Below are 26,108 nucleotides of genomic sequence, written 5' to 3'. Positions count from 1 at the left end.
TTAATCACTGCACTACCTTTTATTGCCGACACCTTTGGTGCCCTGCGAACCTAATCATTTCTCTGGCTTGAGTTATTAAAAGGTTTGCAAAGGAATTTATTTTTTTCATTCATTAGCAGGGCGGGGCGTCGCTGGTTAGACCAGCATTTATTGTCCATTCCCTATTTGAAGGACAATTAAATTAGGAGTGTTGTTTCTACTGCTTTTAACCAGACTTTTGAATTTCTCACCCTCCCGGGTGGGGAAAAAAAATGAAATAATTGACAAGTTACTAAAATATAATCATAATATATAGTTTGGTATCTTCAAACAGTATACCTCAACTGGTAGAATTTCCTCAATGCTTAGATGACTGGTGCAATGAGTAGCTGAGCCTTATAGAGCAAGGAAGGTGTGAGGCTCAGCCGGTATCACTGAAAAAGATCATCTGATCAGTATCACATTTGTGTTTGTGGAAACTCGGTGTTTGCCACGTTTCCTATGCAGTGACTTAGACTTCAAATAAACTTCATTTGACTGTTAAGCCTTTTGAGACAGGCCTAACTTTATGAAAGTTAATGCACAAAAGCAAAGTCTTCCCTTAATTAAGTTAACCAACATTTACCAGAGGCGTCAGAGCCACTGACTTTAGCCGCCAACCCCCTCTCCCAATCACACGAATTTAAATTTTCAGTTGGCATTTCCTGCTCCTGATTGTCCTCCCATTGACTGCAGCTAGAAGTGTGAATATGCAGTAATTGGGTGAAGATAGGTTTTGGGTGTGGCCGTTACATCTCCTCTCCACCCCCAGGCTCCCCCTGCCTTCACTCATGATGTGGAGATGCCGGCGTTGGATTGGGGTGGGCAACCTTATAACACCAGGTTAAAGTCTAACAGGTTTGTTTGGAATCATTAGCGTTCGGAGCGTAGCTCCTTCATCAGGAGATTGAAATGACAGGACAGCTGACCATAAGCCTGGTCAAAGAGGTAGCTTTTAAAGAGCTCCATAAAGGAGTAGAGAGGCAGAGGTTTAGGGAAGGAATTTCAGAGCTCAGGGCCTAGGCAGCTCAAGGCACGACTGACAATGGAGGAGTGATTAAAATCGGGGATATGTAGGAGGTCAAAGTTGGACGTGCGCCAAGATCTCAGGGGGGATAGAAAGGTACATGGAGTCATTTGAAACTGAGAATTTGAGAATGGAGAATTTTAAACTCAAGGACAATAAACAGGGTAGAAAGGATAAGCTTGTTGCCATTTCACTGCCACACCAGGCCCTTTCAGTTTTGTATGGATGCATTAACAAACGTAAAAATAATTCTGTCAGCTCGGCAAACAGAACTGTGCATTAAGCTAGCGGGGTGATCCTTGGCGCTTCCTCTACCCTGACCGGGCAACCACAAGCTTTGGCCCTAAGTTGTGGTTTCTAACAGAAACAAAAAAAATTCCCCAACATCCTTGAACGGCTGCAACCGTGCAGGAGTAAGAACGACTTGCACTTTGCAGCTATGAAGCAGTTTTGATCCTTGTGCACAAACATAATGATAGAATTCATGCAGGGCAGAAAGAGGCCATTCGGCCCATCAAATCTGCACCAACCTTCCGAAACAGCCCCCCACCCAGCCCCCATCCCCATAACCCCACCTAACCTGCACAGCCCTGGAGACTAAGGGGAAATTTAGCATGGCGTATCCACCTAACCTGCATATCTTTAGACTGTGGGAGGAAACCGGAGCACTCGGAGGAAACCCACGCAGACACAGGAAGTGCAAACTCCACATAGTCACTCAAGGCCAGAATTGAACCCTGGTCCCTGGCGCAGTGAGGCAGCAGTGCTAACCACTGTGCTACCATGCTCCCTACCATTAATTAATGTAGGAAGCTGGGCATCCAAAACTGGGAACAACAAGGGTCTCACAAACAGCAACAACAATTTAGGTTTATATAGCCCCTTTAACGAAATGAAACATCCCATGGGGTTTCCCAAGAGCATTATAAAACAAACATGACCCTGAGCATCATAAAGAGATACTGTATTAGATCAGATAGTCAAAAGCTTTGTCAAAAAGGTAGGTTTTGGGAATTGAAGTAGAAAGCCAGGGAGGATATATTCCACAGCTTGGTGTCCAGGCAACTGAAGACATAATCAATGCTGGAGGAATTAAAATAGGGGAGACCATAATTAGATGAGCACAGATACCTTGGTTTAGAGATAAATGACGATAGATTTAGTGCTGTCGGTTGAGGGAAATGACTTCAGAAATAGTGCCATGTCACATTTGACATCCAATGAGTACATGGGGCTTCAGTTAACATCCCTTTCAAAACGGAAACAATGCTGTCCCTTCTTGGTACTGCAGAGGTACCAGACTGGGAGTCGAAAACATGATCTTCTGTCTCAAGAGTCCAGAGTGCTACCAATCATCTTCGTGGTCGATGCCCTCTGAAGGGGAGTCTTCTGCACATTTGGTTAGGTTTGTGTTCTGGTACGGGGAAAAGAAAATAGGCAGGCATCATAGGTACCTCCATTCCAGCTGCAAATGGCCTGCCAGCAGTCAGACCGAGTTTATCTTCTGACCACCTACAGGTTAAAACTGACGGCGGCAAGGGCAGCACGGTACCTCAGTAGTGGTTAGCACTGCTGCCTCACGCGCTGAGGACCCAGGTTCGATCCAGCCCCGGGTCACTGCCAATGTGAAGTTTGCACATTCTCCCCGTGTTTGAGTGGGTCTCACCCCCACAACCCAAAGATGTGCATGGTAGGTGGATTGGCCACACTAAATTGGAAAAAAATAATTGGGTACTCTAAATTTATTTTTAAAAATTGACAGCAGCTCTCCGTTGCTGATGATTAATATCAAGTACTTGGAAAAGGCTTTTATGTGTTACTGCAAACACTCCTCACCCCTCTGGTTAGAACCAAGTAAACACCAATTTACATTTGTACCGAATTTTTAATGTAGTAAAGCTTCCCAATGTTCTTCACAGCAGAGATTATCAATCAAAATTTGACACAGAGCCACAGGAGGAGATATTAGGACAAGCAAGGCTTGGCTAAGAAAGTAAGTTTAAAACGAGCTTAAGGAGGAGGGAGATGGATCTAGAAGTAAATATGTGGTGAGGTTAATGGAGGGAATTCTAGAACTTACAGACTAAGCAGCTGAACATCTGGCTGAACACCTGCCAATGGTGGAAACAATGAAAATCAGGAATGTGCAAGTGGCGTGAATTGGAAAAGCACAGAGATCTCGGAGGATTTCAGGATTGGAAGAGGTTACAGAGATTGGGAGGAGCAGAGTTCAATGGAAAGATTTAAACACAATAATGACATTTAAAAAAAAGATTGAAGTATTACCAGCTGGTAACCAATGTAGGTCAGTGAGCACAGGGGTAATGGATAAATGGGAAGGTGCAAACAGATGAGCTCATGGGGACGAAGGGGTGCTGTCTGGAGATTACTTCACTCGTATCATCAGATTTCTTTAGTCTGGGATGGGGACAGTCAACAACTTGGCAAGAAAAGGACACATTAAATGCCACTCTTACATAGTGAACACTTCCAACATCTTTGCATTACAACATTTAGCTACTGTTTGGAAACAATTGGGAAATTCCACCGACATCTTACAAATGACTGGGTTCTCAATCTTGTTCAGACTAGTTTTGAAATGATTCAACGTCAGTTATAATTCACACGACAAATAAACAAATTAAGTAGTTGCTATGAGCAGTAGCCAATGCCACATTGTCACCTCGGGTGGGCATTACAGAACCCGTGGCACCATTTTGGAGGAGGAAGGGAGTATCCCAATGTCCTGGCCAATGGTTATCGTTCAATCAATGTTACCAAAAACAAATTATCTGGTCATAATCACAGTGTTGTTTCAGAGCTTTGTGTGTGCAACTTAGCTGCCTCATTTCCTACATCACAACAATGATTACACTTCAAACCGTAAGTTCAGTCACAGTGAAGTGCTTTGGGGCACTGAGGCTCTGAAAGGGGCATTCTGAATGCCCATCTTTTACCCTTTGTGTCACCTCTATAATAAAATCATTTTGTAAATATTTTGTGCTGTAGTCAGGGACCGGACATTACAGTGATCTGTTTAGTTGCTCCCAATGTTACATTTAAATGGAGGAACTAAGGAGAGACATTGGACCCCAATGACCTAACAAATTGCTGTCTGCTTGTAACCCACAGGTGCTGGGAGAGCAATGTTCAATTTGCCACTCTAGGCTGAGTTTTCAATCAGACAAACTCACCATCCTAAAGACCACGACTTCTCCCTCTGTAATATCACCTATGTGAGGCCAACCACTGTTGAAACCCTCATCGTCATCCCCTACCTTCCTAATCCGAGATGCTCCTTGCTGGTTTCCCATCGTGCGTAGTCTGTAAAGTTCAGCTGACTCAGAAAACTGTGCTTCCCGTTGTTCCAATCTTTTCAAAAGTACTTTACAAGCCTGGAGTAGAGGACATTCCCTCACCAACAGCACATTCAAAGAGATAAGAAATATAGCCACATTGTTGCAAGAATGCGAGAGCAACTAGTTTGAACAGTTAGTTTTAGTTGTTTTGGAATGAGATACGGAAGGAAGACTGAATGAGCTCCATGGAGCACAATGAAAAAGAAACAAGCAGCAATCTGCAAGCCATTGAAGGGAGACTAATCAGGTATAGGACGCATTGACATAACGGCATGACATTAGGAGGACATGATTATTCTTATGAAGATACTGTAGTGCTGAGAGACTTCATTCTAGTGTTTCTGAAGTTAGTGTGAGCAGTGAAGACATATTCCTGACAGGTCCTTTGCACGTGAATTACTATCTGTGCCAGTATCTGCAAGAGGCTCTGTTGTATCATTAACTTGATAAATAAAGAACCCGACATGCTTGGACTTGTTTGGAGGTCAGGAATATACTATAATATCTATATTATCTTCACCTAAAGGTTATATGAATGCATGATAATATCCTATGTACATCTAACAGTCATATAATATTGCACACCAAGTCCCACTCACCTATCAGCCCGGTCCTCCCTGACCTATATTGGCATATCCCTCACTTGAAATGACAGAACATTTGAGGGGGCAGGGACCCTGACTAATGTATGAAAGTAAATTACTGCGGATGCTTTGACAAAGGGTCATCTGGACTCAAAACGGTAGCTCTTTTTCCTCCCTACAGATGCTGCCAGACCTGCTGATATTTTTCCAGCATTTTCTTTCTGACTACTGTGTGAATTTACTCATGCCTGCATGCAGAATTGTTTTAGTGATGGGCTGGGGTCTTGTCTCCTTTGTGTTGACTGGAGGTGGTAAGATCAATGTTTTTTTAAATGGGAAGTCTCACCGTCAAAATAAATCATCAGTGGGTCTGAGGGGTCTGCTGTCACTCCTTCAGACTTAAAATTGTAAACAACTTTTTAATATTGGATTTTGTTTTCTGGTACCGACTGTAAGAATCTATCTAGTGTATTGTTCCTATTGTTTGAAAAATATCCGAACAGAAATGTGCCTCCCCAGGCTATTGAGGTGGAGTTGTAGCTGTGATGTTATCATTCAAATGTATTTAATGTGTTTGTGTGAAATTCTTTTAACTGCAATTCTGACAAGGTGGTGACGCTAAGTACAAGTTAGACTGACACTACCGCACTGCACTGTCAGAGGTACTGGCCATCGTGAGTTGTTAACCAAAGGCCTCTGTCCACTCAGGTGGCCCACGGCACTATTGCGAAGAAGAACAGGGATGTTCTCCAGGGTGTTCTGGCCAACTTTTCCCCTCATCACTAAGCCAGATGATGGTAATGATGGTCATTACCTAATTGTTGTTATGAGACCTAGCTGTGTGTAAATTGGCTGCCACGCTCCCTGCGACAATGAATACAATTGAAAAAATATTTAAGTGGCTGCAAAATGCTTCAGAATGCTGAGAGGTGAAGGCACTATCCGTATTCAAGTTCTTTATTCTTTATTTTCAACCAGATTTCATAGAAATGTGCCAATATAATATGCTATTATATTGCAGTATGATTTCACCATAAGAGAGTTTGAGGTCAATCTCAGCATTTTAATTGATAATTATTCACTTTTTCGGTTTGATAATGACAGCGTAACAAAACATAAAAACATCTTCTGATGGGAGAAATGAAAGATTTGATAATCTCTGCTAATCGTTGAAGGTGGGAGAAGACCTGGCAAAATAGCCAGGTAAGGCATCTTAACCACTGTGTGTACCTGCAGTTAGTAAGACATTGGCACAATGAAATAAGAATTGCCACCTCTCCAGGATTTAAAAGAAATTGTGATCTCCTGTGACACTGCTGCACATAACCAGGAGAACAATCATAAGGGCATTAAGCACATGGTTTATTTTAATTCTCCTTGAACACTTTCATTTATTAGTTATAAAGAAAATTGGAGATAGGGAATAAAGGGTTGTTGCGCTGGGCTCTTTAAGGGCTTTATGAGATGGGAGGTTATGTATTCTCAGGAGTCTGTACATTCTCCCCGTTTCTGCCTGGGTTTCACCCGCACAACACAAAGATGTGCAGGTTAGGTAGATTGGCCACACTAAATTGCCCCTTAATTGGAAAAAAATAATTGGGTACTCTAAATTTATTTTTTACAAAGGGTGGACGTTGAGGTGATGTTTCCTCTTGTCGGAGAATTGAGAACAAGGGGGCCACTGTTTAAAAATAAGGGGTTGGGAGACTTTGGAGACACTCTTCCTGAAAAGGTGGTTAAGACAGAGTCTTTGAATATCTTTCAGTTAGAAGCAGATAGATTCTTGATAAGCAAGCAGGGGTGTAAGATTTTTAAAAAAATTTAGAGTACCCAATTCATTTTTTCCAATTAAGGGACAATTTAGCGTGGCCAAATCCACCTAACCTGCACATCTTTGGGTTGTGAGGCAAAACCCACGCAAACACGGGGAGAATGTGCAAACTCCACACACATTCAGTGACCCAGAGCTGGGATTGAACTTGGGACCTCGGCGCCGTGAGGCAACAATGCAAACCACTGCGCCACCGTGCTGCCCACTGCCCTGTACGATGATTGGGGGGGTTGGGGGGGGGGGGGGGGGGGGAGCAGACAGGAATGTGAAGCTGAGGTTAAAAATAGTATAGCCTTGATTTTATTGAATGGCTGGGGGTGCTTGAGTGGCCTACTCTGCTCCTAATTCCTATGTACACACAACCGGAGTTGGCAGCTATGATACACGTGGGCCAGCAGTTTGCTCTCTCAGTTGTCAAATGGTGAATGGCCTTTGAGAAAATCTAAACTGAGAAAGTTAAACTCTTGCAAAATCAAATGGGGTGAGGTGGGGTGGGCGGAGGAGGCACGATCGGCATCTTTAACTCGGCTCCATCTGAACGTGTCCAAACTACCTTCCTCTTACTTATTTTTGTAAAATAACTCTGCGTGATCATGCAAGCCTGGGCCAGAACAAATACCTCAGTAATTGTCGGAGCGATCCTTCAGCATACCAGTGGCACTCAACAAGTCAGAGGCAAGTTGAATTGAATTCTGCTTCCAGACAAGCTCAACACTGCTGAGGGAAAATATGTTTTGAATTTGAATAGAAATAAATTGAACATGCTGAATGGGAGCTCAAAATAGAGGACTTTCATGTTGTTTTTATGGGCTTTGTCTCTCTTTAAAATGGTTTTGAGGTGACGTTGTTCATTCAAAAAAAGAATGAATGCACTTTTGCCTCTCGGTATTAAAAGTTCACTGTAAATGTTTAATAAGCCACAAGGAACTTTTCACCCTCTTCACTGGTGAAATGCTCATGGATTCACATGAGACTCCCTTCACCACAGCCTAATAGAAAATCTATGGTTCGCGGGGCAGTCACTGAGATGGGATTCTGTTAACGTGCAGCAGTGTTACATATTAGGAGGGGTAAAATCCAGTGGGCCTGAGCAACTGTTGTTAAGTCCCACTGCTCCAACATAAAGAACAGTATGAGGGTACAAGCAGGAGAAAGATTCAAAATCCTGGTTAGAATCGAGTGCCAAAGTGATCCTGGATCTGCCAGCATTTGATTCACAGAAGCTCTGTAGACTTCCTCTGCTTTTGCCCATCTGGATCCTACATCATTGCACAGGCTGTTTCAATGACTTTTAAGTTAAATGCATACATTTCGCGGTCTGTGAATTCTGTCAGCTTCCTCCATAAGGCTTTTTTTGTTCGGAGTTGTCAAATAGTCTCCAGTAATTGAACAAAGCAGGCCTTTGAAAATTTTGCAAGCTGCTGCCTATAGCATATAACTCACCAACTTAAGATTCGTGAACTGACTCATTGGTTAAAATCTCCTGTGGGCATCTTTGATTAGTCATTACTGTTCTTAGTTACATTGGAGTTACATCACATAGTCAACGAAAGCATGATTTTCCACAGAGCGATCAAACACCCTACAATGGATGTGCGCGGACTAAAAGCTAATTTAAGCTAATTTAACCTAGAGACTAGGGCTTTAAATTGTACGTTTATTCTGCTTAATGTGACATGTTCCATTAAATCACATGGTTATAAGTTTACTGACTTGCCGTGGACATTCTCTTTGGTAGAGTAATGCTCATTGCCCTCATAAACGACCTGAACGCCCTTATGTTTAGGTCTGTGCCTATGCTGCCCAACCTCTCGCTGCCGGATAATGTAACCCCTGGGTATAACTGCGAAGTATTCTTGTTACCTGAATTGGATACTCATGTCTTTAATCTCTTCAAAGGAAGACTGAGAAAATACTTGGGCACACTGAACCAGGTATGAAATTGTTAAGCTGCTTTCTTTATGAGAGTGAGTGTTCAACCCCCCCCCCCCACATCTCTTAGTTACTTATCTCCATTGGTTCGCAACAAAAAGGCATCAGCCACAACGGGTGTGGTATGCTTATCAAGTGCTGAAGCAGGCTAACAAATTTCTTATCAGTTACAGTCAATGGTGATACAATAATTTAGGTTTAACACATTACCATTTTAACTCTATCATCTTAGCGGCTCCTTTGCAATGTGCTTTAAAAAAATCCTTCAAACAGAACACTTTTACCAAATAATTTCTGTGGAGCCCCACAAGCAGTATTGCGCATTGGGCTATGGAGTTCTGGAGATGTGCAATGGTGATAAAAAAAAATCCCCAAAGTTGGCTAGCAGTTGAAATGAGGACATCTGATTGCGATTACTTAATTTCCGGGGAGCCAGAACTGTTTGATCTGCATTTGTTTGCAAAATAGATACTCACGGGTCCGGTCTTTATTCCAGGCATGACAGCTGATTGGTTCAAGCAGGAAGCTGTGGTAAGACATTTCTGTTTTTCTGGAACCAAAGCAGATGGAGGGAATTAGTAACTACCAGAGCCATGCATTGACACAGAGTCAGAGCAGCATGAAATCACTGGTTATGGTAACGACTGTGGCGTGCACTTTGCATCGCTACGGATAAAATATTTATATCCAGCTCACAAAAGTGGTCATCCCATTTGCAACACTCCCAAAGCTATTTCTTTTTAAAAATAAATTTAGAGTACCTAATTATTTATTTCCAATCAAGGGGCAATTTAGCGTGGCCAATCCACCTATCCTGCACATCTTTTTGGGTTGTGGGGGTGAGACCCATGCAGACATGGGGAGAATGTGCAAACTCCACACAGACAGTGACCCGGGGCCAGGATCGAACCCGGGTTCTTGGTGCCATGAGGCAGCAGTGCTAACCACTACGCCACCGTGCCACCCTCCAAAGCTATTTCTTGGTTATTTTTCAGAAACGTCTGGTTACAATTGTGGGACCTTTTTAAATGAACATTCCCTACCGATGTCCTATTACTCCCCTTCTGCCATGGCTCCTAGATGAGTGCCCAATCCTGTATGCGAGATACCTTTAATCCACACCCCTGCTGGCGCATATGTGAAACTCCTAAGAGGTGAGCTCACTGCAGCAATCGTGTGCACAACATAGAAACATTCATGGAAAATAAGCAGGAGGAGGACATTCAGCCCTTCAAGCCTGTTCCGCCATTCATTATGATCATGGCTGATCATCTGCATTCTCCCCCTATCCCCTGATCCTTCATATTTGATCTTGCGGTCTTGCACTTGAATCACAGCCTTTTGGACCTTCGTACGGCAGGTAAGCTACTGTGATGCCGCACCTGTCACCCTAACCATGTACTCTGTTCGTAGCTGGACCCTATATTAGCCTCACCAGCAACAGGAAGTAACACCTGAAGAAAGTATTTTGTTTTAAAAGCTACATCTGGCTTTTCATCAATCTAATCATTAATATCTATAGTTCGTTTGCAATGATAGATGAATAATGCACTGAGTATTAACATTTCATCTTGGCAAAAGAGGCCAATTGCACCCATGCCAGTTCTTTGAAAGTGCTAACCGATTAGCCCCACTCCCTTGTTCTTGCCCCAGAGCCCTGCAAATTATATATTCAAGTATATGTTATGCGTATTTTCAGACCAATTTTCTTCCCTCCCAAGACTGTAACATCTTGTGAGAGGAGTCCAAGGGCTGCCACCTGGGATGGGGGCTTGACAGTATACATACTGACAGGATGTTTCTCCTCATGGGGGAACTGTGGGGCACAGTTTAAAAATGAGGGGTCTTTCCATTTAAAGGAGGATATGGAGAAATTTCTTCTCTCCAGAGGGCCGTTAAGTGTCTGGAATTCCCTTCCACAGGGAGCAGTGAAGCCTGGGTAATTGAATTCAAAGTTGAGTTAGATAGGGTTTCTATTTGCTCTATAAGCAAGCCAAGGATACTTGGGGTGGCTGGAAGGTGCAGTGAAAGCCATAATCGGATCAGCCATGATTCTACTGAATGGCAGAGCTGGGCTCAATGGGCCCAGTGGCCTACTCCTGCTCCTATCCTTTTATGATCTGAAATGCCATTCATGATTTCAGAACTTCACCAGTGAGCATTCGATGCAGAGATCATCACGACTGAGTTTGACCCTTCCCATGACCAACATTCAAAGACACTAGATACTGATCAGGAATGGAAATACTGGCTGATTTCCCCTAAACAAGTAGATTTGCTACCAATTTTACCCGACGTTGGTTAACTTGAACCTGGGGATGGTTGCAGTGTGTCTGGCTCAGCTACTCGCCTAAACAACATGCAAAACCTGACGGTTGGCCCTGAATTCTGCACTTTAAATGATCTCTCATAGGCGGCACGGTGGTTAGCACTACTGCCTCACAGCACCGAGGACCCGGGTTCAATCCCAGCCCCGGGTCACTGTCCGTGTGGAATTCATACATTCTCCCTATGTCTGCGTGGGTCTCACTAAAGATGTGCAGGGTAGGTGGATTGGCGACCCTAAATTGCTCCTCAATTAAAAAAGAAAATGATCTCTCATACTATATTAGCAGCTGTTCCAACTGCTGGTACAGATTGACCTGAACATTGGGAAATTAAAATATCAATACATAAGGCAGATAACAGAAAAACAAATACATTATTATTCCACAAACTTCTCTTCAACAGAGACTGTAGACCAACTTTTTGATGCTTTTACTTGGACCAGTCCAATCCAAATTTACCATTTTTCTCATTACGTAAAAGAGTTTTGTGAACAAGGGAATGGACCCCACTCATTGAACTACTTCAGAACACAACTCAGAAAAATGAAAGCCACAATGCTTTGTTGTGTTACTTAAGAAAGGTATAGCAAGTATCTCGATGGCTTCAACACAAGAGTATTGTGTACTTAACAGAAGTTAAGTTTGAGTTTAGATACTAATCTTGAAACCCAATGTTTCTTCAACAGAATTTCCCGAATCTGTTAGCTCATATCACCCAAAAGGACAAGGGCAGCAGGTGCATAGGGACATCATCACTTTCAGGTTTCCCACCAAGTCATGTACCACTTTAAACTTGGACATATATTGCCATTCCTTCATTGTTTTTAAAAAAGATTTAGAGTACCCAATTCATTTTTTCCAATTAAGGGGCAATTTAGCTTGTTCAATCCACCTACCTTGCACCTCTTTGGGTTGTGGGAGCGAAACCCACGCAAACATGGGGAGAATGTGCAAACTCCACACGGACAGTGACCCAGATCTGGGATCGAACCTGGGACCTCGGCGCCGAGAGACTGCAGTGCTACCACTGCGCCATCGTGCTGCCCGCCATGCCTTCATTGTTGCTGGGCCAACAGCCTGCAACTCACTAGGTAATAGCACCATGAGAGTGTCTTTACCACATGGACTGCAGTGGCTCAAGAAGGCAGCTGACCACCAACTTGTCAAGGGCACCAGAGATGAGCAGTAAATGTTGGTCTTACCAGTGGCACCCACATGTCAGGATTTTTTCCAATGTAAAGGAGTACTCTGGCTTTTCCCTAATAACTGAGGTGAATCCACCAGCTTAGGGGAAAGGGGAACACTATCTCACAGAGCGCTAAGGGTCTTACATATTACTATTTGGGATTGGTAAACAATGGGAGCATCGATAGGTTTATCAATGGGGTTTTTATACTCTCCTAACAAGGGGGCGGCATGGTGGCACAGTGGTTAGCACTTCCACCTCACAGCGCCAGGGATTTGGGTTCATTTGCAGCCTTGGGTGACTGTATGTAGCGTTTGAACGTTCTCCCAGAGTCTGTGTGGGTTTCCTCTGGGTGCTCCGGTTTCCTCCCACAGTCTAAAGATGTGCAGGTTAGGTGGATTGGCCATTCTAAATTGCCCCTTAGTGTCCAAAGATGTGCAGGTTAGGTTGAGTTACGAGAATAGGGCTGGGAAGTGGGTCTAGGTAGCATGCTCTTTCAGAGGGTCAGTGCAGACTTGAGGGGCCAAATGGACTCCTTCTGCACTGTCGGGATTCTAGGAATTCTATTCTACAGAAGTGAACATTGGAAACAGGGAAAGGCTGCAGTCTCTGAAACAAAGAAATACAGAAATTTAAATTGTGGTGCAATTTTTCATTGAATTAACTGGCAGAAAAGAAAGTTTTGAAAAACAGCTTTTGTCCGCCTTTCCTTTGAAATCTTTTAAAATTGTTGGTTGGAGATAATGATCCGATCATTGAGGCAGGCTTCAATTTGGAAAATGTTTAAATCTGTCGTCCCAAAATATTAGGCATCAATGTGTCCGAGCAGCTAATAATAATTCCCATCAGAATTAAACAATGCCCAGACTGAATGCAGGCATTAACAATCAGATGTTTTACTGTCAGCAGATGGTATCAGTGCCAGATCTGGGTTGATGATGTAAGGAAGATTCGAGTTCCAGCTGCACTGGCCATGGACTCACAGCGACAGATGCTGAGAATGCACTAGCTAAAGTTGTGTAAGGAAAAGAGAGGGCGGAAACTCACACAGCAAAGTGTTTCTTGCCACTAATGCACCACTAAGAGCTTGTAGTAATGGACACAGAAAAACCCTGCCAGTAATACTGGGACCAACAAGCCAGGGCAGATCTTCGACTATTAATCATGACTGAACCTTGAATACTGAATCTCTGAAATAAAAACAATGCATGTTGGTAATTCACAGCAGGTCAATGTAGCGTGCAATCTTGAATCTGAACAACAATGCGTTTGGACAGGTTGCACCAGTGATTTATCTTACTTTCCGACTTTCCCTTCCAGATACTGATCAGACTACTAAGCATTTCCACCATTTCTGATTGTACATTCAAAAAGCTTTCATTTGATCATAGGTGGCAAACTCTGTTTGACCATATTCCTCAGCCATTGGTTGGTCGACATGTTCATTTTGCGATGTCCCATGATAATTGGGAATTCAACAAACTCCCGGCTACCCAATTGGGTGACGCTTGACACCCTCAATTCAACAGCCTCTTTATCCCCATCCCCAATGTTCTCATTAATAAGTGATAACACCCACAGTAAAAGAAAACCAAAGTAGTATTATTTTTAAAAATAAATTTAGAGTATCCAATACTTTTTCTTCCAATTAAGACGCAATTCAGCATGGCCAATTCATCTACCCTGCACATCTTTTGGGATTGTGGGTGTGAGACCAACACAGACACAGGGAAAATGTGCAAACTCCACACAAACAGTCACCCAGGACCGGGATCGAACCCGGGTCCTCAGCGGCGTGAGGTAGTAGTGCTAACCACTCAGCCACCATGCCGCCCTAGTAGTATTATTTTAATAAACTGATGATTTTTCTCTGTGGTTGGTCCCAGACGTAGACTGGAGATTGATCTTCATGTCCTGGAGACTCCAGGCCAATACCAGCGGGTTGGCAACCTCATTCGTACAGCACGTTTCACAACCACAGGGTGTCTCAAAGAAGGACTGTGTAAATGTGTGAGCCAATTTGTGCATGGGGGGGGGGATTTTGGGCCATCACTAGCTGTCTGTGGGATCGGAGACGTAGAATCACACATAGAAAATAGAAGGAGGAGGCCACTTGGCCCTTGGAGCCATTTATTATGATCATGGCTGATCATCAAGTTCAATACATTGCTCCTGCCTTTCCCCCCCCCCCCCCCCCCCCCATATCCCATGATCCTGCCTTTCTCCCCCAATATCCCTTGATCCCTTTAGCCCAAGGGGGAAATTGTACGAGAATCCGGAAAGGCGATTCTCGCCGGAGAGAATGCATTTCCTGATTTTCTCCACCCCCTCCCCGGCAACATCATGAGGTTCACACGCTTTTCATTTTAATAGTTTTGCATCAATTTCCATATTATTAGCGGGCTCCCGCCACATGATTCTCCCTTCACTAAATATTCATACGTTGGCGAGGTTCACAACAGGTTTGGCCAGATGAGAAGCAGTTGAGGGGATGCCTCTGGGGGTGCAGCAATAGGCATAGCCCCCAGTGGGGGAGAGGGACAACCGCCTAGTACTGTGAACCTGTGCAAGGGGGCAGTGCCAGGATCAGGGCCTAGTGGGAGCCATTTATTTATGTGTGTGGCGGGGAGTGGACATGAGGGAGGGGGTTCGATGATATTTCCATGATGTTGGTAGGGTGCTGCCAGTGAATGGGATGGTGGGGGGAAGCCCCTGATCCTTCGTGATGGGGGCTGGGGGCCATTAGGCTGCAGTGCTGATCGGTCCACCCCATAAAGATGGCACTCAATCTCTGTGGATCCGTCTGCTGTCTATACGAGGCCCGGTCCCACCAGAGCGACGCTGTAAACCACACCTAAATCGCTTTTGCTCTCCAAGTGGGCTCAATATTTGGAGAGAAAACTGGCCTGTGCAACTGGAGAGTAACACGCTAGTTTTCAGTCTGAGCCTGACACTTTGTTGAATTCTGGTAAGATTCTGGCCAGGCATCTCCGACAGTTCAGACTCCCTCGGTGCCAGCCTCGATTTTGTGCTCTGGGGACCAGAATCCACAACTTTCTGATTCACAACTTGGAGTAGTTAAGTGATGCTGTAGAATGTATAAAATGTTGAACAGAAACATACATTAGGAACCAAGGTTTTTTTCTCCCCCCCCCCCTCCTCACTGACTAATACCTTCCTCTTATGCAACCCACTGCTGACCACAAGCAGCCATTTCTATGACATCCTGTTGCAGTACATCGCTCCTGTTCCTACAGCACTCCCCACTTACACCATATTTTCCGAAGAAACCCTATCCAGGTTCACGGTGCTGGTTAATCATTCTTTCCTCATGCTCCGTGCCAGAGCAAATAGGGACTGCCGAGCATCGAAACTCCATTTTTATCTTCCAAAAAAAACCCAGATCGGCTCAAAAATTATAATGACTGCAATCTTAAAAATATGTGAAGTAAAATCCTACAAGCGTGCATTTGCTGGGGACACGCCAACTGGCAGCTGGCCGGAGCTGATCTTCCCTTCAACACACAGAATTAAGACCACATATTTCTCAAGTGGTTAAGAGCAGCATATTGAAGATTTGATTTTCGACCACCTTAAGATTCCACGGATTGCAACATGGGGGGGGGGGGGGGGGGGGGACAGACCTGGCTACAGTGACACCTTCAGCGAGGAAATTATTAAACTGCTGCCTCCCATTTGATCAGGTTTGCTCCAATACTAACAGTGCAGAGAGCTCCTATAAACCGCCTCACGATAATTTGGGGTAACTTCTCGGAAGAAATCACACGCTCAGTTCAAACAGTTACAAACCGCTCATGATAACTTCTGCCCTGCTCGCCACCAATTGAGAGGCTTCACTGGAAGAAACTTTGACGCAAACAAGAAGGAGACATCCAAAATAGGCAACTTACCCTCAAAATGAAGCAGTCAAAAAGGAAAGTTTAAAATGTTCTTTTCTTTCTGGAGGGAGTTGTTTCAGTTCATGGACTCTGTTCCGTCAACATGAACTGGAATGCAATGGTTCGAGAGCTAAGAAAAAGGGCTGAGAGACTGTGCTCCACTTCCCCTTCCTCTCAGAAAGATCCGACCACTTCCTGATGTGGGCGGCTGACTCGTTCGGCAGCTGCCCTTCACTGCTGTAACTGCAGCACAAGAGTTGTGCAAGTCCCCTCCCTGCAGTAACCACTCCAGAGGAGAGCTAGCCTGCAGACTAGCTGTAGCAAACTTATTAACTCTATGTGGGCCACATTGGCAGCGTTAAGCCAAACTAAAATGGATATAACATTCTCAGCATCTGTTCATCTTAAAAGTAGTTTGTGGTTCTCCCATATTGCTGCAGTTCAGTAGAATTCCTGCAATGCAGGAGATTATTCGGTTTATGGAGTCTGCACCCACCCTCCAAAAGAGCACCATACCTAGATCCACTCCCCGCCTGATCCCTGCATGTCCCTGGACGCTAAGGGGCCATTTAACTTGGTCACTCCACCTTACCTGCACATCTTTGGACTGTGGGAGAAAATCTATGCAGACACAGGAAGAATATGCAAACTCCATAGTCATCCACGGCCCGGGTCCCTGGTGCTGTGAGATAGCAGTGCTAACCACTATGTCACCCGGTAATAGGAGGTCATTTAGTCTCTACCAGCTATTTGAAACTGCCACACAATTAGTCCCACGGTTCTGCTTCTTCCATAGAATACTAGACGGAATCAGTGGCTTCTCTCAATGCTGTTAGATCTAAGGATAGTACAGGTGGTTGGGACTAAATGGATACAGAAGTGAGGCTCCTTGGATAGTTGCACCAATTGGAGTTGAAATACAAGAGGAGGAACATCCAATTCACACTCTGTGCTAACTTTGCAGATCATAGTTAAGACACTGGAGACATGGTATACCATTCCTGGACTACATAGAACATAGAACAATACAACACAGTACAGGCCCTTCGGCCCACGATGTTGCACCGAAACAAAAAGCCATCTAACCTACACTATGCCATTATCATCCATATGTTTATCCAATAAACTTTTAAATGCCCTCAATGTTGGCGAGTTCACTACTGTAGCAGGTAGGGCATTCCACGGCCTCACTACTCTTTGCGTAAAGAACCTACCTCTGACCTCTATCCTATATCTATTACCCCTCAGTTTAAAGTTATGTCCCCTCGTGCCAGCCATTTCCATCCGCGGGAGAAGGCTCTCACTGTCCACCCTATCTAACCCCCTGATCATTTTGTATGCCTCTATTAAGTCTCCTCTTAACCTTCTTCTTTCCAACGAAAACAACCTCAAGTCCATCAGCCTTTCCTCATAAGATTTTCCCTCCATACTAGGCAACATCCTGGTAAATCTCCTCTGCACCCGCTCCAAAGCCTCCACGTCCTTCCTATAATGCGGTGACCAGAACTGTACGCAATACTCCAAATGCGGCCGAACCAGAGTTCTGTACAGCTGCAACATGACCTCCCGACTCCGGAACTCAATCCCTCTACCAATAAAGGCCAACACTCCATAGGCCTTCTTCACAACCCTATCAACCTGGGTGGCAACTTTCAGGGATCTATGTACATGGACACCTAGATCCCTCTGCTCATCCACACTTTCAAGAACTTTACCATTAGCCAAATATTCCGCATTCCTGTTATTCCTTCCAAAGTGAATCACCTCACACTTCTCTACATTAAACTCCATTTGCCACCTCTCAGCCCAGCTCTACAGCTTATCTATATCCCTCTGTAACCTGCTACATCCTTCCACACTATCGACAACACCACCGACTTTAGTATCGTCTGCAAATTTACTCACCCACCCTTCTGCGCCTTCCTCTAGGTCATTGATAAAAATGACAAACAGCAACGGCCCCAGAACAGATCCTTGTGGTACTCCACTTGTGACTGTACTCCATTCTGAACATTTCCCATCAACCACCACCCTCTGTCTTCTTTCAGCTAGCCAATTTCTGATCCACATCTCTAAATCACCCTCAATCCCCAGCCTCCGTATTTTCTGCAATAGCCTACCGTGGGGAACCTTATCAAACGCTTTGCTGAAATCCATATACACCACATCAACTGCTCTACCCTCATCTACCTATTCAGTCACCTTCTCAAAGAACTCCATAAGGTTTGTGAGGCATGACCTACCCTTCACAAAGCCATGCTGACTATCCCTGATCATATTATTCCTATCTAGATGATTATAAATCTTGTCTCATATAATCCCCTCCAAGACTTTACCCACTACAGACGTGAGGCTCACCGGTCTATAGTTGCCGGGGTTGTCTCTGCTCCCCTTTTTGAACAAAGGGACCACATTTGCTGTCCTCCAGTCCTCTGGCACTATTCCTGTAGCCAATGATGACATAAAAATCAAAGCCAAAGGTCCAGCAATCTCTTCCCTGGCCTCCCAGAGAATCCTAGGATAAATCCCATCAGGTCCTGGGGACTTATCTATTTTCAGCCTGTCCAGAATTGCCAACACCTCTTCCCTACGCACCTCAATGCCATCTATTCTATTAGCCTGCGGCTCAGCATTCTCCTCCACAACATTATCTTTTTCCTGAGTGAATACTGACGAAAAATATTCATTTAGTATCTCGCCTATCTCTTCAGACTCCACACACAATTTCCCATCCCTGTCCTTGACTGGTCCTACTCTTTCCCTAGTCATTCGCTTATTCCTGACATACCTATAGAAAGCTTTTGGGTTTTCCTTGATCCTTCCTGCCAAATACTTCTCATGTCCCCTCCTTGCTCGTCTTAGCTCTCTCTTTAGATCCTTCCTGTGGAGAAATAGGGGTTAGGGAGGCAAGCGTTCTCAGTCCTGATTATTCCTCATAGGCATTTGTTGGGTGGAGGATAGTTTCAACTGTAACATCTATGTGTAGAAAGGGAGTTGCACTGGGATCACGAGCTCCACTCTACATTCTTTCAAAACTCTACCATGTGCATTCTGTCCAGTCAATCTGTCTTCACTGATTCCCCAAATTCAGTCAATGATCACTGGTTGACAACTTGATGGCTATAGTTGCTCATAAATTGTCAGCTCATAAATTTTGAAAATGGCAATAAAAAGATTAAAAAAAAAAAATCAGCTCAGCCTCAATTGATAGCATTCTCACCTCCAAGTCAGATGGTCACCGATGGCATAACATCTAGGCCGACTGAGGGAGTACTGCATAGTTGCGTGTGCTGTCATTTGGTACTTTGAAGATGGACAGAGAATTGGTAAAGTGGTGGGTTTTTGAAGAGATTCAAAGTGCAAGGATTGCAGGCTGAAGACACTGATGCTGAAGTGGATTGTGGGGTGTGTGGGTTGCCAGTCATCAAAATATTTCCAAAATGCTCGTACTGCATTTTAATAGCTACATGAGATTGCAGTGATAGGATGAAGACCATGAGGCAATTTGCAGATGGGGAATCAATGGAAAACAGTGAGGACCAGTGGGTAGGACAGAATACAAGTGGCAGTGTTTTGAATGAATGTAGAGTGGATCTCATGATGTCAGTGCAACTCCATTTGTACACCTGTGGTCCCAACCATGATTCAGCATCTGATATCGCAACTTCCATTGTTGCACAAGCAGAAGTTACCCAATGTCTGATAGCTAAAGTGGAAGCTGACTACTGTCATGTATGCTCAGTTACTGCTGGGCAGGTTCAAGCTGTTGCCATCATGGTTTGGGATATCACTGATGCAAAGGGTTTTCAAGGTGCCACAGTAGTTCAGCAATCTATCCTTCGACAGATAACTAGGACTTGCTGAGGTGCGGCCCTTGTGGAATGGCCATTGATCTATGGAACATGAACCTGTTGTCAGTCAGCCAAGCCTAGATTACTGCCGCCAGTGCAGAGATGGTGTAGTCAGCAGTCAGGCCCCGAGGCCCAGAGCTGCTTGAGGTCATTATCCCAAGGCCAACTGGAGTCTCCTCCAATAAAAGTCGGCAGCTTCCACCAGCTATGCTGCAGTCACTGGGGTAGCACTGCATGGTAAAACTGGGACAAACAAAAGCACATGTAAGGCAGGCTCTGAGGAATGATGAAGGCAATTAGTTCACATTTGTATCTGATAAGGCATGATGTAATTTCTGAATTTGGTTTAGAATGTTTATGTACTGGCATTATTCCTGCATGGTGACCATGCAAATGCTGCGATGACCAATGACGGAGGAAAGGTGAATTGTTAGATTATTGGTAAATAGGATAGGGTTGACAAGTGGCACCAGCAAAGTGGTATGCTTGCAGTGAATAGCACCCTGCACCATGGGGAAGCCAGCAATGCCTGTAAAGCCATGTGCTGACTCTGCCTGCTGGGACTGGGATGACTGATATTCATTTGAGTCCATTTCTCACAAGCAAAAAGAGGCTGTCTAGGTTGCTGACTCCCTTCCACTCATCATTATTCTTTTGCTCCTGCTCCCCATCGAATAGCTGGTAGCAGTGGTTGTCCTCTCATGATGGCGAGGTGATGCATCATACAGCTTGATACCCATGCTACCAAGTATTGTAGGGCTCCTCTGGAGGAGGCAGTTGGATAGGATGTTTCAGCATGTGAATGGTCTGCTCTATCATATTTCATGTGTCAACATTTTTTCAATTTATGCACACAGGAGTCATCACCTTGTCAAAGGATAGCCATTGTCAACTAGTGGAACATAGAATTCCTACAATGCAGAAGGAGGCCATTCAGCCCAACCCTCTGAAAAAGCACTCTACCGAGGTCCACTTCCCCTTCTTATTCCCGTAACCCTGCGCATTGATCATGGCCAACCCACCTAACCTGCACAACTTTGGACAGTGGGAGGAAACTGGAACACCGGAGGGAACCCACGCAGACACGGGGAGAATGTGCAAACTCCACAGTCACCCAAAGACCAGAATCCAACCTGGATACTGCTGCTGAGGCAGAATTCCTACAATGCAGAAGGAGGCCATTCAGCCCAACCCTCTGAAAAAGCACTCTACCGAGGTCCACTTCCCCTTCTTATTCCCGTAACCCTGCGCATTGATCATGGCCAACCCACCTAACCTGCACAACTTTGGACAGTGGGAGGAAACTGGAACACCGGAGGGAACCCACGGAGACACGGGGAGAATGTGCAAACTCCACAGTCACCCAAAGACCAGAATCCAACCTGAATACTGCTGCTGAGGCAGCAGTGCTAACCACTGTGCCACCCTGCAGCCCAGCAGTCACTCTTTGGTTCACCATGGTGGCTCAAACGCAGTTGGCACAATGGACTGATGCAGAATGAAAGCAGCCAGGATACCTGACAACGGCCTGCATGACTCCCTGTATAGAGTCACACATCAGCTGGATACTGAGGAGATATACCTTTTTCAGTTTTGGTATAGGGTCGTGTTGACATGTGGCACCAGCAAAGCGATGCGCTTGCAGTCAATAGATGCCTGCACTATGGGGAAGCCTACAATGCTTGCAAGGCCGTCTGCGCGCTCTGCCTGCTGGTCTCTGCCAAGAGAGAATAAAATGTAGCTGGCTGTTTGAATTGAGAGCGTCTGCGACCTCCCTTCTGTAACAGTGGATGGCTAACTGCGAGTTGTTCCAAATATCTCCAGCTCCAGGAGAAGAACCAGACACAGGGCTGAATGAGAAATAGAAAATGCTGAAAAAATGTAGCAGTTCTGGCAGCGTCTGTGGAGAGAGAAACCTGCTGAGTTTCTCCAGCACTTCATGTTTTTATTTCAGATTTTCAGCATCTGCAGTATTTTGCTTTTTATTATATCTAGGTCTGAACTTTCAATTGCCCAAGGGAATAGGATTACCAACCCTCTAGAATTGAAGATAAAGGTGCAGCACGGTGGCATAGTGGTCAGCACTGCTGCCTCACAATGCTGAGGACCTGGGTTCGATCCTGGCTCTGGATCACTGTCCGTGTGGAGCTTGCATATTCTCCCCATGTCTGCGTGGGTCTCACCCCCACAACCGAAAGATGTGCCACACTAAATTGCCCCTTAATTGGAAACAAATAATTGGGATACACTAAATTAATTTAAAAAAAGAATTGAAGATCAATCTCCAGATTGCTGTAGACAATCCTGACGAAATATCAGAGGGACAATAAAAAATGATTGTTTTATTTTCATTTTCAACATTTTTTTTACTAGATATAAAAAGATTGCAAATGAGGGGGAAAATAGGCCGTTTTTGCTGACATCCAATGGGGCAATAAATCTTTATACTTTCCAGTTGGTGCAAGAAAGCAGTGCGTCACAGCGATGGGTGTGGCTGGGGTCTTGTCATGTGATGAAACTTCCCAAATACATTTAATGTGGGGTTGAGTTCAGGTGAGGATGGGGCCCTGAAAATCATGCACTTGGAACGTGCCTCTGGCTTCCGAAGCCTTAGTGACGTGGTTAGATTTTCAAAGGAAAGGTGGGAGGAGGGAGAGCCAGCAAGTGGCACGTGTGCAATTAATTGCTTGAATGAATTGCAGAGCTTGTTAGGAGTAGGGGGGGGGGGGGGGGAATGACAGTTAACAATTTTTAACTGACCACCATGGGGAACATGAAGGGTATGAAACAAGTTTGAGCATAGCTTTGGGAGCATAGCAGGGAGCCATTTGTGCTCATGACTGCAGTGTGAAATCATAGAATTTACAGAAGGAGACCATTTGGTCCATCGAGTCTGCACCGGCCCTTGGAAAGAGCACCCTACTTAAGCCCACACCACCTCCTATCCCCGGAACCCCATCCAACAGTTTTGGGCACCAAGGGGCAATTTAGCATGGCCAATCCACCTAACCTGCACATCTTTGGACTGTGGGAGGAAACCAGAGGAAACCCACGCAGACACGGGGAGAATGTGCAGACTCCGCACAGACAGTGACCCAAGCCAGGAATCGAACCTGGGACCCTGGAGCTGTTAAGCAACAGTGCTGCCGGGCCGCCCAATAGTTGTATAGAAGCTAAGATTTAAACTCAAATTGTTCACATGGAGGTACAGAGTTACCATCGTAAGAGCTGAGAGGCTTGATTTTGTGAGGAGTAATTTGGACTCAATAGGAATAAGAGACTGCTGGCATCCTTAGTCACTTGTTTAGTTTGGTTCACACAGGCTCTTCTTGCAGATGGAGGGAAGAGTGCAGCTCCCTTGTGCACCACAGCCTCAAAGGAGGCATTAGAGAAACATGGGGTTGCCTGCAGACCAAACCACTGCAGCCTCTTGCCGGTTCCCACTCATTCATTTCCAAAGAGAAAGGTAAGCTCAGCCAAGGTTTCCATTTGCCTTTTAATCCCTTTGGGCTTGCATCATGCCCATGCATGCCATTAATTGGGCACTGAACTCGGTTCTGAACCAATTATTGCTCGACACTGATGCAGTGCAGGATTGGGACTCAGAAATGTTCCAGCTACTGAGTTCCTGACCCTGGAATTAAAGTTTAATGCATAAAGGTTTATTACGACGGCCACCTTCACAGCCACTGACAACTCAGTCCTCGTCTTATTCCATGGTTACAGTTGTGGCTGCAGCAGCTGGCAGATTTTAATGAGTGCCTTAACTGAAGTACTGATGTCTCTCAGTGCTCCTCATTGAGGTTCAGCTAGAATTGTTCCCTCTGTCCTTCTGCTGACAGCCCTTCTCCGTTTCCAATGTCTCTCCTTCTAAGAGCTTGCACTGCTCTGCTTGGCTTATGCTCAGTGTTCCAGTCATGCTGTATTCCAAGCCTGCTAGTACATTCATGCCAACTGGTTTGTAACAAAGCCTTGAATTCAGTGAAAAGGTTTTCGAGTACATGCCAAACCACTCTTTCTGGGCCTTACAACTTGAAAGCACGAAACATTTGTAGAATTGTAGCAACAGCCAGAAAAAAAATGAAAGAACTAACCTATAAGTAGTTGCTAACTCTGTGGGGGTGGGTCCTTGTTGCTGCTCAACAGTACGGCAGGATGGTACAGTTGTTCGCATTGCTGCATCACAACACCAGGGACCCCGGTTTCAATTCTGGCCTTGGGCGACTGTGGAGTTTGCACATTCTCCCAGTGTGTGTGCTTTCCTTCCTATGTCCAAAGATGTGCAGGTTAGGTGAATTGGCCATGCTGAATTGCCCCTTGGTGTCCAAAGATGTGCAGGTTAAGTGGGGGTTTCAGGGATAGATTGGGAGAGTGGGCCTCTTTCGGAGGGTTGGTATAGACTCAATGGGCTGAAAAGCCTCCTCCTGCACTGCAGGGGTCCCATATGATTCAACTGTATGGGATTAATAAAGGGCATGGACTGGAGCACAGAGATCCAAAGTGGTACCACTGGGGTCAAATCAGCAATGCATGCTGACCAATGTTGTGATTTCCCTGCTCTGCATTCTTCTGGTGCACTTTTCAGGAAGATGGTGACGTAATGTCACGGGCCTGATAATCCAAAGAACTCGGCTACTGCTCTGGGGTCATGGGTTCAAATCCCATTATAGCAGCTGGTGAAATTTAAATTCAGTTAATAATCATAGAATCCCTACCACTGATAAATCTGGAACATGAAGCTAGTCTCAGTAATAGTGACCATGAAACTATCATCAATTGCCGTAAAAAAAAACACCTGGTTCATTAATGCCCTGCAGGGAGGGAAATCTGCCATCCTTACCTGGTCTGGCCTACATGTGACACCAGATTCACAGCAATGAGGCTGATTCTTAAGTGGCCTAAGCAAGCCACTCAGTTCAAGAGCAATTAATAATAATATAAAACCCTTTATTGTCGCAAGTGTGAAGTTTACTGTGAAAAGCTCCTAGTCGCCACATTCCGGCGCCTGTTCGGGTAAGCTGGTACGGGAATTGAACCCACACTGCTGGCCTTGTTCTCCATCACAAACCAGCTGTCTAGCCCTAACTAGCCCGCTGAGCTAAACCAGCCCAATTAGTGACAGGCAAATGCTGGCCTTGCTAGAGACGCTTACACCCGTTAATGAACGAATGAAGAAAATTAGGTACCCACACACACCCTCAGTAAGGCGGCATCAAACACAATACACTGAAGCATATGGGTGCATTACTAGATACCATTTTGGTCCCGGATCAGCACCCATAGTGCTCAAATGGGTGCTGACAAAGTCAATCTTGCACCCTACATTTTCAATAATCTTGAGTTCATAAAATTTTAAAGTGAGAAATTACATTTCTTTGCATTTAAAGAAACAAACACTGTGACCTTCTCCACGCAGCTGAGCAAGAGAGGGGAGGTAGGGACCCAATCACAAATTGGTGGGACGGGTGGCAATGAGTGAGTTGCAGCAGGTTGGAAGGTTTGCCTGGGGTCAGGATTGTTGGTTTGGCTATTTAATCATCAGACCTGCTTAGTGGAGCACATGTCCAGCCCAGCAGAAATTCTTTCAAGGTCTTAACAAAAGGTGTTAAGTACCTGATCAAAATATGTGAAGGAGGCCGAGTATCTGTTTTGGGGAGGATTGCTAGCTGCTCACTGCTCAGAAATTGGGTGAGGTTTAAGGTGGCTAATAAGTGGTATTTTAGTATTCCCCTTTTTTAAAAGCAGGAATGGGGTGGTCCAAAAATGAAAAGAACACCCTTTTTTCATTCTAACACACATCTACACAAGTTTCAGAACACAGGGGAGGTGGGATAGCATAAACCTGTATTTCTATTACCTTATTTTCAGTCATAGAATTTACAGCGCAGGAGGCTATTCAACCCATCGAGTCTGCACCGGCCATTCGACGCATCGCGTCTGCACCGGCCCTTGAAAAGAGCACCCTACCCAAGCCCACACCTGCACCCTATCTCCGTGACCCCATCCCACCTTTTTGGACATTAAAGGCAATGTAGCATGGCCAACCCACCTAACCTGCACATCTTTGCACTATGGGAGGTAACCGGAAAACCCG

At 44.9% G+C, this 26,108-nt stretch overlaps 1 protein-coding gene across 1 annotated transcript in view; it reads right to left on the bottom strand.

Moving 5' to 3' along the window:
* The window catches only part of LOC140394101 (actin-related protein 2/3 complex subunit 1B-A-like), a 44,122-nt gene extending 27,791 nt beyond the window's left edge, over positions 1-16,331 (bottom strand). The window contains exons 1-2 of the mRNA XM_072480945.1: positions 16,176-16,331; positions 9,228-9,301 (exon numbers count right to left, since the gene is read on the bottom strand). Of these exons, the coding sequence (XP_072337046.1) occupies positions 9,228-9,291 (64 nt within the window). The 5' untranslated portion in view covers positions 9,292-9,301; positions 16,176-16,331. The remainder of the gene's footprint in view (positions 1-9,227; positions 9,302-16,175) is intronic.
* Between the last annotated feature and the right edge of the window lie 9,777 nt (positions 16,332-26,108).

Source organism: Scyliorhinus torazame, chromosome 17 (genome assembly GCF_047496885.1).
Source record: "Scyliorhinus torazame isolate Kashiwa2021f chromosome 17, sScyTor2.1, whole genome shotgun sequence".
Lineage (NCBI taxonomy): Eukaryota > Metazoa > Chordata > Chondrichthyes > Carcharhiniformes > Scyliorhinidae > Scyliorhinus > Scyliorhinus torazame.
The sequence above is the reverse complement of the archived record's forward strand: the minus strand, read 5'-3'. Positions and strand labels throughout refer to the sequence as shown.